Source organism: Fundulus heteroclitus, chromosome 2 (assembly GCF_011125445.2).
Source record: "Fundulus heteroclitus isolate FHET01 chromosome 2, MU-UCD_Fhet_4.1, whole genome shotgun sequence".
Taxonomy (NCBI): domain Eukaryota; kingdom Metazoa; phylum Chordata; class Actinopteri; order Cyprinodontiformes; family Fundulidae; genus Fundulus; species Fundulus heteroclitus.
The window spans coordinates 29310976-29323480 of NC_046362.1; the positions used below are offsets into that span (position 1 = coordinate 29310976).

Here is a 12505-nt window from a genome sequence, read left to right on the forward strand (position 1 = left end):
ATTATAGTAGTTGACTGAATACCAATATAGATCAGTGGCATTTTAATGTAGGCTCATTAAAAAAAAACACAGATAAAGAAACAGAATCACTGACAAAACTCATTGATTTCTGAACAGTGTGACCAATGACTGAACAGATAAACCACGAGGATTAATTTAGCCTGGCCTTTAGCCAGGTCGGGAGCAGGCTAGCTGCACAGAATAAATTCTCATGGTAATTGATGTAGTACTCCTTTTGTGAAACCAAGTTCAGGCTTAATTCTGCCAGGATATCAGGAAAATCCTGACTTAATGCTCTGTCTGCTCTTTGAATTGTCTTATTACTAAAAAGTGCTTTATAAAAAAAAAAGCCTGCCTTGCTTGTCTTGGTTTTGTGGAATGGGCCTCTGGATAGATATTGAAATGTTTTCAGAACAGCTGAGCGAATGTCCGGTTGCCTCCAATTGAAGCCTCAGAGCTTTAATTATCACTGTTGAACTATGTTGAACTTTACATAATCTCAGGTTCACCTGCCTTTGATGTATAATGTTCAAAGGGCTCGCACTGGATGTCAGATGACATTTCTGTTGCTTTTGTCTCTCATGACTCAGGGAGGCAAGTCAGCCAGCCCTGCCTACTGCACCCTGCGAGCTGACAACTGAACTGTCTGCAGACATTAAACCTCTCAGAGAGACACTTTTACTGCTCTGTTTGATTTAACTTAAACTCCAACACCCAAGCTCGTGTTATTTGTTTGAATCGTTTGCAAGAGAAAGAGCAGGAAGTCTTGACCTTGAGGTTGAAGATAGGGTCTTCAACCTATCTTAAAATCTATAATGAATAGAGAATTGGAAGCATTTTGCTGGTTTGCATTTAACATTTTTCTGCATGAACATCACTGCTTGTACTAATTTCTTTTTGTGCCATTTTATTCTCCTCAGTTTTTCAGCCTAGTTGTCGATTGGTCATGATACGTCATATCTAATAAGATCCTACTGGTTTACACAGGAATCTGAACTGCAATTAATAGAAATTAATATACAATGTCTTACATGTACATTTTGCACATGTATCATTGTATTCTTAAGCACATTTTTATTTTTCTATATAAAAAGGTGCTGTTTATTTGAAAAATAAACAGAAAGAATGGAGCAGACAAAAACTGTAGTTTGGTGCTACTGAGTGATTTACGGTTGCTTTCTGTTGGGACCCAGTTTTGACATCAGTGTCTCCTCTGCAGTAACAGCTCCACCCCTGATGTGAGTCTGAAGCCCCGTGTGTCCGAAGCGTCAGATCTGCAGGCCCAGCAGCACAACGGCGCCCCCTATCTGCCGCTCGCCAGGACCCCTTTCCCTGCTGTCACTGTGGATCAGTCCATCAGCACCTACTCAGGCAAGGCAGTGTTAGCGTTTTGAAACACCGGGGACAGAAGAATCACTCCCCGGTTTATTGATGATATTCAATTCATTTTGACAGGAAACCCAATCACAGCAGTCTACGCGATATCAGCCAACCGCCCGGGCTACTCGGACTACTTTGTCATGTCTCCTCCGTCCTCATACCGGAGCCCCTCCTGGATGTCCTACCCACCTGAACCTGAAGATCTACCCCGGCAGTGGAACGACACACCTGTAAGACACGGGCAGTGATGCCAAAATATTTCTGCCGGGTTACAGTTTTCTTCAGCTATTTGCCTTTTTTGTCCTACCCAAGTATTTCAGCTAGTAAAGTAATATATAAGTATACACAGACAAAGTAAATACAAAAAAGCTATTTTTTTAATGACAATTTCAATTATTGAGAAGAATGGGTTATCAAACCAACCCGACCATATGACAGAAAGTAAAAGGAGTAAAATAACCGTGATTAACACATTTCTCTTACAGATGAGTTTGATTTGGCTGGCCACATCCATGTGTGATTACTAGCAAACCTATAGAATGAAGAAATAACTTAAATAGTTTGACAACATGAAGTAAGCTACAAGCACGTCATGCCTCATTACTAAGAAACTGAAGAACAGACGAGAAACAAAGTGACTGACATCTATCAGTGCGGAAAGGGTTATTAAAAGCCACATCGGAGGCTTTTGGGCTTCAGAGAACTGCATCCAGAGCTTTTATGTACAAATGGAGAAAACATGGGACAGTGGTAAACCTTCCTAGGTTTGGCTGCCCTACAAAAAATGTCTTCAAGAATGCATTGATTACTTTTCCAGGAGGTCCCCTTCAGAACCCATAGCAACATCTAAAGCACTGCGTGCCTCACATGCCTCAGTAAAGGTCCTTGTGTATGATTCATCACAGAGAGATGAATGAAAGGCCAAACCTACTGCTGACCCAAAAAACCAAAGCAACAAACAAAAAGAAAACAGCACAAACACATTGCCACATAGCATCTTGATAAGACTTTATGGCAAATATTCTGTGGACTGTAGAGACAAAAGTGGGACATATTGGAAGGTCTGCTTTCCATTTCATCATACATAAACTAATGCAGAACTTCTGAACATCATATCAACAGTGAGATATTGTGGTGATAACTGATGAGACCATGAAGTCTCCTCTCTTCCAGACAATCTAGAGGGGGAACGTCCTCCATCAGTTTCTGACCTTAAACTTGGGTTATGCAGCAGGACAAGCACCTCAGCAGTTTCCCCCTGAATGGCTAAAAATGACTGAAGGAAGGTTTTAGTACGGCCAAGTCAAACTCAGACTTATGCTGATAGTGTGACCTTAAACAGGCTTGAAACAAGCTTGAAATCGTTTTAATAATTTGCAAAGAAGAGTCGTCCAAAATGACTCCAAACTGATGGAAAAGCTTCATTTGATGGGAAAAAAATTAGTTATTAGATTACTGGTCAATTAATTTTCCACATAGGGGACGGTGGATCTGGACAGCCGAGATAATCAATTTAAGATTCCCTTTGTCTGAAATAAAAATTAGTTTCGTGATCTGAATAATTTGTTTGACAAAAAAAAAAAAAGAACAAACCTGCAAGGGGTAAAACCTTTTGACGTCGTTGTAAATCTTTTGCAATAGTAAGCACAAAATGAGCTTTGTGCAGAATCTGTGAAAGGACTTAGCAGTAGGTGATACAGCTGTTGTATTTTTAATTTGTTTTAAATTTTCCTTATCTCTGCAGAACTCGCGTCACCTCGAGACCATCTGCTGAAGATGGCCGCCTCTGACACCCAGCAGAAACACTCTGAATCGGTGGGTCAGATTTTCACTGCTTTTCTTATTAATTGAAGTAATGTTGATTGTAAGGAGTCAATATTGTACAGCTGAAACATTATGTAGATTTATTTATTCTTTATATCACAAATGTATGCTTGTATTGCCTGTAGATTTAGGTAGAAAACAAGTACATGCTAACTTAAAGAGACAACTTTAAAATGTATTGCAGATTTTGTCTTCATGTGGTTAATTTTTTTAATATTTAAATTTTCTCCAATTAGCTTCTAGTGCTGCGTGATGAAAGCCCAGTCATGAGACATATTATATTCAGTATCTTAAAGCGGTTATTATCTGACCTCCAAAATTACAGTGAAGAGACTTATGACCCCAATTAATGGTTGCATATGGAACCATTTGTCTGTCTTTGGCAGACAGACAAAGGATTTTGCACCACAAGACCATTTCCAAAGAGGGGAAACCTTGTTAAGCAGCAGACAATTGGCATCGAGGGTGATGAGCTGTGACACTTTGCTTCTCATAGACATTTTCAGATAATGTTTTAAGCCTGTTGCTGCTTTTGTTCTGAATTTCTCTGTTTTCATTAAACTTCTTTAACAATATGCTGTCATGATGAAGTAAAGGAGTAATTAATACATACAACACTTAACTAATAGCTCCAATGTACAAGCTGAGATGGTTTCTCCAGGGGAACTCTTTAGATTCTCTTCTGCATCTGGCAGAAAACAGCTCTCATCGCGTTCATTTTAACCCTACTGTGCAGGTTTGTTATTCAGAACACTTTACCGCTTCAATTTGCTATGCTTTGGCTTATTCTGCATAGATTTCCACATTTTTATCCTTCAAGGTTCTTTAGAGAACTGATCAAGGTAAAACAGTTTTTTCAGACTGTTGACTGCAAAGCGTTTTTACCTTTTAAAGGAATAAAAACTGTTTGGAAAAAGCAGCGAAAGCTCTGTGAAAAACTGGGAAAGACCTTCAAAAACTTGAGAATGATTGATCGAAACAACTTCAGAAGGGTTGAGGAAATTTAGGCTCATAGGAAGCAAAGTGCAAATAAAAAGAGAGGTGGTTTAAGATCTTTGCACTGCGCTGTGGATTTTTGGTATAAATCTTGAATGTGGTTAATTTTCTCCAAGCATTTGTTTGTACCCGTATCTGCATTATGTGCTTTTTACTACTTCTTTTCACACCTTCGTTTCATCCTTTTGCTTCCTGCAGGCATCTCTATGGCCACGTAGATGACCTCTTCCCCTCTGAAGGCATTCTCCAGCTTCATGAACCTTCATCCTCCCTGACCTCCACCTCATCAATGTCCCCGAGAGCCTGTTTTGGTTCTCCAAAGTTCCTCTGCCCCAGCGAATCGTTCACTTCCTCCTCTTTAATCTCTTTACCAATGACTTCCTCAGCCATATTTCTCTCTCTCTCTATATCCTGAGCAACCCCTGGCTTCTGTAGTATGTTCAGGCCCCCCTTAACTCTCCTGCGGTGCCCACTGCTGTACAGCCAGAGGCCCCTCACCCTGGTTGGTGAAGCTGAGCTGAGCTTCCTACAGTGTGGAAGAACAGGATGAGTACAGCACAGTGTGACTAACTCCAGAGATTATTTGCCATCTTCCCAGCACACAATGGCACACAGTCATCAGTACGTTACTGCCCCAGCAATGGCCATTACTACACCTCGGCACTGGACCAGGCCGGTCTGGACTAGACTGCAACTGTCCTGGACTCAAGGTCCACCATGAAGCCAGGAAAGCTGAACTGACGTAAAACTGTGCTTTTTTTTTTTGTTGATGAATCCAAATTCCTCTGTAAATCTTATACAGCTGGTAAATATGTGTATTTTAAAGTTGAGCGAGGAAAAAAATTAAGGGAGAAAAAACAAAAAAACAACAACAAAAAATCTCTCATCCTGAGCTGTCTCAATTTTAGTTTTTGGATATTTGTGTGCTTTTGTCTCATACTTTTGTGCATTGATTATTATCAATGGATTACTACTCAAGACAAAACTGTGGGTGTTGCTTATTCACTCACAATAGTTCGACCAGAGAACCGCGTTCCATTCTTTGAGGCAGAGAAATCAGCAGCTTAGTCGTGTGTGGTTATGACGGCTTTTCTATACTTTAAAATAACCATTTGTTTAACGTTTTCGCTTCAGTAGATTCAGTAACGAAAAGAAGACTTACCCACAATGTTCTGTCTATCATCTGATGACGTTTCTGTCCGCTTATCGTCTCCTGGGTCAAACTGAAATCACGCAACCATTCTGAGATTTGTTCCCAACGTTGAGCGCTGCGGAAAACAGGAATGGCGCTTTGTTCGGATGATTTTCAGTTGTAGTTTGACCCGAATTCTCCTCTGTTGTGTGAACAAATCAGTATTAAGCTGTTTTACTTGAAAGTTGTCCACCGTGTTCTACTGTATAACGAACTCCCACTTTTTGTTACTTCTGTCTGTAGGAGGACGGTTTACTGTATGGACTGTGATGTCGGGCTGTCCAAATGACTTGTTGGTCTCTGAGGAGCCAGACGCGATAAGGATCACATGAATTGTTGTAAATAACAGATGATTTAATAGAGAGATTTATGCAAGCAGTGTGGAAACGAAACTTTGCTGGCGCCATTTTCCTTCTTAGTTTTTGGGTGTTTATGTTGAAGAATGAGCAGACTGTTTTTGTAACACAGACTTTCTGAAGGTTGCACACATTTCAGCATCATCTCTACTACCAATCAGGTTTCCTAAAAAAAAAAACAGGTTCTGTTTAGAGATCTGGCAGTCCAAAATTTCAATTAACATCACTCCTCATAGAGATAAATATCATAATAATCTGGTTTTTAATCTTTTATTTGAATTGTTTTATTTCCAGGGTATATTGATTATACATACATTCACCAAAATTATTTCATACATACTGCTGAAGGTTCTAGAAAGTCTTTTAACTTGATAAGACCAAGATCTATCAACGCATGGTTGGTGAGCATCATTGTCCGCAGGTAGTTTCTCTTGAATTTTGACAGAACTCATTGTAAGATTGACCATTGTTAAGAACAACGTTAAAGTCCTAGGAACTGATTTAAGATCTACAGGAGGGGGAATTGTAGATTTACAGGAGTTAAGGAAGTCTCTTGGAGCCATTTCTAGTCTGCAGAATGGAGCGTCATCAAAAAGCTCTGTCTATGTACAAGTTATTCGGATGTAGCACCACTGTGCCAAGGTCGGGAAGAAGACCCAAGCCGTCCCGTTTAGATGACTAAAAGATCTGTCTTGGTTGTGCACAAACTTCTCAGGAACCAACAAGACCCGAACTTACCTTTAACTGGATGCTGATTTAGCTTTTTGACTTTAGGAGTCAAAGTGAAGCTTTTAAAACAAACAACACGGCATCATCTGTTAAGCATGGTAGTGGTAGCGTCCATCCTGTGGGGGTGTTTTACTGCCAGTTTTTCCGGCAGCGTGCCATGAACAAAAAAACTGCAGCAACACCAGCGCCACTGTCTAGAATAGCCAGCTTTACATCACTAAAGACTGAGAACAGGAAAAACATTGCTGTTACAAAATCAACACCTTAAAGCATGACTGAAATCTGCAACTGCCCACACGGACATGGTTAATGCCTACTGACATGGTGTGGAAATCATTGACAATGCCTACTGCAGATCTGATCCATGGTCAGAGGAGACAAGTATTGGGCTATTTGACCACAGTAACAAGACATATGTTTGGAGGAATCAGGGTGACGCTTGAAGACCTAAAAACGCTTTACTACGCGTCAACCATGGTGGCGGCAGCATCATGCTGTTACCCTGTCGGTGGTACTTGTGCATTGCAAAAAAGTGGATGAAATAACAAAGGAGACGGCCTGGAATATCTTCAGTTTTGCCTAAAATCAACACCTAGATGGATGATATTTGGATGCATTTGGGTCTTCTAACAGGACATTGATAAAAACAGTTTTTTTTTTCTTTTTTTAAGGATGTTGCAGGCTAACATTGAGCCTCTGTAATAGCCACAACTTAAACAACATTAAAAATAGGCTTAAAAGCTTTGTCTCTGCCTGGAAACCAAACAATTTGAATCCGTTTTACAATGTGAGTCAAAAATTAGTGTTCAAATGTCTGGACAGAATTATGCCAGAAGCTTGTTGATCGTTTCAGAAGTGTGTGCACAAAGTTGCTAAGGGACTTGAAGCAGATATTAGCTTAGGTTTATGCAAATATTTAAGCCTGTATATGTGGCCTAATTGTGTTAGACCCATGTAAGATGGAAACCAGGTTTGCGGTACAAAAATAGCCCTAATTTGAACCTGGAGTTTCCTGGAGCAGCCGCTAATCCTGCTCCATAGTATGAGCTCCTGGCGTCTCAAAACAACACATAATTACAAAAAGACAAGCAAGTTCAGAGATTTAAAGCTATAACTACAGTATTCAACAGTAATAGCCATAACTAGTGGGATTAATGCAATATTTTATTACCAAGAATATCTAAAATGCATTATTTTTTAATAGAGTAAAATTCTGTGAGCACTCTCATCATTTAGATTTTAGTGAAGGAGGTTATAGCCATATGTTAACATCACTTAGTGACCATAAAAACGGTGTTGTGTCAAAATAAATGATGCCAAATAATAAAAAAAGAGTAATCAGAGCTAAACTAATGCCAAATGTAATTTACAGAGCTGTTCAGACTCAAAACTTTAAACTAAGCTATAAATATACAGCAGTGGAATACAGCTGCTTTGCAATAGAGTTTAACTATTCATAAATAAACACAAGACCTAAAGGTGTTATTTTCTATTTGAAAATGTTATGGTCCTATTATATGGCTGGAGAAAGCACTTTGTCTATGTGAACTTACACAGCTAATGTTAAAACTGAAACGAGGGAGTCTTCCTTCTCTTAGAAAAAACAGCTAAGAATGCATCAGCTACAAAAATAACTTTTATTGAATGTCAAATTTATAATTTTGTGAGCTTCTAAACCTGCACTGAACCATATATATAAAAAAAAATGTTTGGTAATTTTTAAATTGTTTTTGATTTTGACTGCACTACTCTTTGGCTGTGGATGTTTCTTCTTTTTTTTTTTTTTTAAGAAAAAATATGTTTAAGAGTTTTAATATAGACCCACACAATTTATAATAGGTGCTGAAAGAAGCATTTGTGTGAAGGAAGTTGCTTCCCCCCCCACCTTCCCACTGTTTGTGTGATAAATACGGACAGAAAGCAAAAGAGCGAGATGGCAGAACTTCAGTAGTATGAGCACGCACAGTACTGTTACCATGTCATTCCTGGACAATTAGAACTGCCATTGTATTTTTAAAATCATCCTCACTGTACAGACTCATGTAATTAAAGACAAAAGAGAAAGAGGAAAAAAAAACTTCCCTTCATGTTTCTTATTTAAAGAACCTGTGTTAAAGCGCTAGAGGGTTGGTGTTTTTTTTTATTTTTTATCTTGGTTTAGTCTTTAAAGCAGCAGCTGGAAAGACATATGAAGCTCGGCTGGACGTTTATGTCCAATGTTTCCGCTGAACACCTATGACGGCGAGAAGATTTCATTGTCAACAGGATTCAGGATGGACTGGTGTTATTTTCAGCACCGTCATGATGCTGCGATGTCATGATGGACGCTAATGATGTCACACTGTCGTCACTTTGGTGTTGATGAGCTCACAGTGGCGATTTGAACGCTCTTGGATGTAGTCAAGCTAAATAAAAAAGAAAAACTTTGGTGAATTTAAACAATAAATGCAAATGATAATTCCGCTTGTTATTTTAGTCGTTCTTTTCCTCTATAAACAATTCATTTTAAACTACTGTATTCAAATAAATTAAAATGCATTTTTGTTTTTTTTAGTTAAAAAATGTAGGTCAGTTTTCATCAAACACAGCGTGATGTGTTTCAAGCTTTTATTTGTGTTAACTAATTATAACATGAAATGCAAATGCAAAATACAGTTTCTTAAAAAAATGTAATATATTAAAAAAACAAATGTTATTTTATGGTCACGTTATGGCCTCCATATTCTTGGAGAAGGCTACAAATGGAGGAAAGCCACAGGGCCATCACACCCACTACTGGAACATGGTGTTAAACCACTCCGGAACCAGAGACATATCAAAGAATCTTACCATGGTAAAGAAGAAATGTGACCGGATTTATTCCTGGGTGGGGGCGTCAGATGATTCCGGACTCAGAATTTCATTGGGAAATGAAGGTCCCACAAAGGGAGGAAGAGTGGAGAGACGGAATCCTAGTTGCGTGAATCCAGTATGAAGTTTATACAGTCACTGATGGTTATTTAATTGACTTGGATGTTAAATTTGGCAAAGGTTTTACTCTCTGCATTTATCCAGGCTTGGGGCCAGCTTAAAATAGGACACTGTTCACCCTTTGAGGCCGCATTATTTCATTTTACAGCAGGACTTGGTAAATAATACCTGTTACTACCAGGTTCATTGTCCTTGAATGGCCTTCAAGCCTGCCTGATCCAAACCCTACAGGACGATGAGACACAATGCAGATTAAGGCAGCTGAAGGCTGCTGTTAAAACAGCCTGAGCATCCTTAGCACCTCAGCAGAGCCACAGTCTGATTGTCGACATTGCTATGCTGCACTGATGCAGTAATTAATGCAGAGGTAATAAATTAACTTTTCAAAGATAATTCTATTTTATTGCATCTGTAGGTATGGTTGACATTAGTAATTTATTAGTAGTAAACATGACAGATGACCACCAGAGGGCGGCAGACACCTACAGACATTGAAGCTACAGCTCTTGCTTGAGCGAAAGAAAATTCTTATTTTAGCCTTTGGTCTGATTGAGCTTAAGCTGGTTTTAAATGCAGACAAATCAAAAGAAATCAAAAATTCTAAGATGAAACTTAATTTGTGTTTCTTTTTAAAAAGCAAAAAGTGTTTCATGTGTTTCAAGTCAGGAAGTATTTGATGATTCCAACATTTTCCCCCCTGATGGATTAAGGAGATTTATCATTTATGAATGCTTTCAGCCTAGTATTTTAAAGCAAAAAAAAAAAAAAAAAAAAAAGATGCTTTGTATCATTGTGCTCTACATTTGACTGCAGCTATTATGTACATCACTGTGCTTTGTATGCTAAAGCAAATTGTCCATCTCTGTCTGTCCACAAGCTTTCTCATTAGATGTTTTTTTTTTTAATCTATACATGTATTCTTAGGCTTCTTCCTACATATTTATACTCATTCTTTTGTAGGAACCTCAGCCATTACAATCTGCACTGTTAGAACATCCTTTTGATGCAGGTCCCAAAAGTCCGAACTGAACTGGGTAAAAATGCCTTTAAATTTTCTGCTCCTGCTACCTGGAATAAAATGCAAGGATTTAAAACTGTAATTTCTCATAACCTTGGGGGAATTTAAGTAAATTTTACAGGACAGCGACATTAGCTCACTTGGCTCTTGTAACTGGGCGAATGTTTAATGCCATGTGATAATGCCAGGATATTTTACCTGTTTATCTATTTATTTGTTTCTAGAATGTTAAACTGTAGGTTATGTGTCTGTGCCTTTGATTTTGTTTATTGGTAGCATATTTCTAAAGCTGCTGTCTTAGCAAGGAAGTCTGAATCTCACTGAGTTTTTTCTTGGTTAAATAAAGGATACTACAACTAAGGCTGTCCTGCTTTCCAGTAAAGCTGCAGGACAGTACACAAGCTCCATCTTATATCTTGGATCAGTTAAAGGCTCGAGGATTCACTCTCCTGTGTTTCTCTGGTTGTGTTTGTTTCCCCCATTTGACTTTTTTAACAAGCAGCATTGTGAAAATGGCAAAATGGTTTCATATTAGTTTGATTATTTTTCTGTTCATAGTTCAGCAAATGTGTGAGTCCTATTACATTGTGATTTATTCATTTAAATCTGTGTGTTTTAAATGCGTTGGGGTTCTTTAGGGCTAGCGCATCTTGGAAAGATTCCGCAGACACTTCAACATTTTATTGCTCTTTTGCAGCAATAAGTGACTTTTTCGCCCCTTTATTTCCATGGGTTGCTGTTTTCCCTCTGGGTGGGTAATTTCTAGAAGACTTGACAGAGCCATTAATCTCTCAAGCCTAAAGCAGCTCGGATTCTGTTCATATCCACTCTTCCTTTAGACTTTAATCTGAAAAGAGGACGTTGGGTAACTGAGCAACAGGCCGTATCTTTTTCTCCTTAGCCCAGGTAAGACACGTTTGTCATCTCTGGCTCAGAAGTGCAACAGTTGGAATGCATATCCTGAAGCCCTGACTCGATTAGCAGTCCACTATCCTACAAGCTCCTGATTGGGATATACTTTACAATCGGTCCAAGTTTGTGGCTCTCCCTATGGGTTGTACCTTCCTTTACCAATTATTCCCACTCAGCTTTCTATCAATATGCTTGGATACAGCTCTCTTTTTATGGCAGTGGCATTTTGCTTCTTACTCTACTTGTGGAGGATGTCAGCCTTCCCACAATATAACAATTCTGTGGCAAAATCCCTAAATTGGTCCCTAAACAAATACAATCCCTAAATGTTTAATCACTTCTTGCATAATGAATCTGATTATGAGCTTCAGTTTTGAAGATAGCTGCTGAAATAAATGAACTTTTTCGTGATTATCTGATTTATTATGATGCACCGGCATGTTGCTGTGTTGTGTTTTCCCAGATAAACGGGTTGAACATGGTTAAACATTGAGTCTAAAGCACTGGACAGCATCCCTGGAAAGCTTTAACAGACTCTGGGTAAACACTGAGCAGTGCTTGCTCAGCCGGATTGTGTTTGTGAAGTTTTTCTTGTCTTGGCTTTGGTCAGCTTGTCTTCCCAGTGCTAATCCTCTCTTTTCTCACGAGGGAGGTTGATGTTAAAATCAGCTAAAACCTGCCAGATTTTGCCCAGAACAGCAGCTTTCAGCCAGCAGTAAAATCCAGCATCTGAGAGTGTGTGCGTATGTGCAGGTGCACGAGATCCCTGTTAGGCGATGCTGCATCAGCTTTTTGTGGACCTTTAGCCCTGCTGCTGTAATGGCCGCGGTTCTAAAAACCCTACACATCACTATCTGTGGTCCTTTATATGTCTGCTTGATTCCTCTGGCCTAACCTCTCTAAGTCAAAATACTGGGAATTATAAGAGCGTGATACAACAACTCAGATGAATTAGATCTTCACACATGTTGTGGAGTTTCAGGAGTTAAATTTGTGCACCAATAATTTGCACACAGCTTGTTCGCTGTTGTCTCAATCAAGCCTGGGTCAAATCCAGCTTTTTTTCCTTCCTTTTAAGGGCCCTGCTTTATAGATTGAGCTCTTTGTTTTTGCTGCTTCCTTTGTCCG

General features: G+C 39.1%; 1 protein-coding gene across 1 annotated transcript in view; it reads left to right on the top strand.

Annotated features, from left to right (window-relative positions):
- Window positions 1-8937, top strand: part of kiaa1549la (KIAA1549-like a) — a 142254-nt gene extending 133317 nt beyond the window's left edge. Inside the window, exons 21-24 of the mRNA XM_036152228.1 lie at window positions 1220-1371; window positions 1456-1610; window positions 3125-3195; window positions 4399-8937. Coding sequence (XP_036008121.1) covers window positions 1220-1371; window positions 1456-1610; window positions 3125-3154 — 337 coding nt within the window. The 3' untranslated portion in view covers window positions 3155-3195; window positions 4399-8937. The remainder of the gene's footprint in view (window positions 1-1219; window positions 1372-1455; window positions 1611-3124; window positions 3196-4398) is intronic.
- Window positions 8938-12505: the final 3568 nt, after the last annotated feature.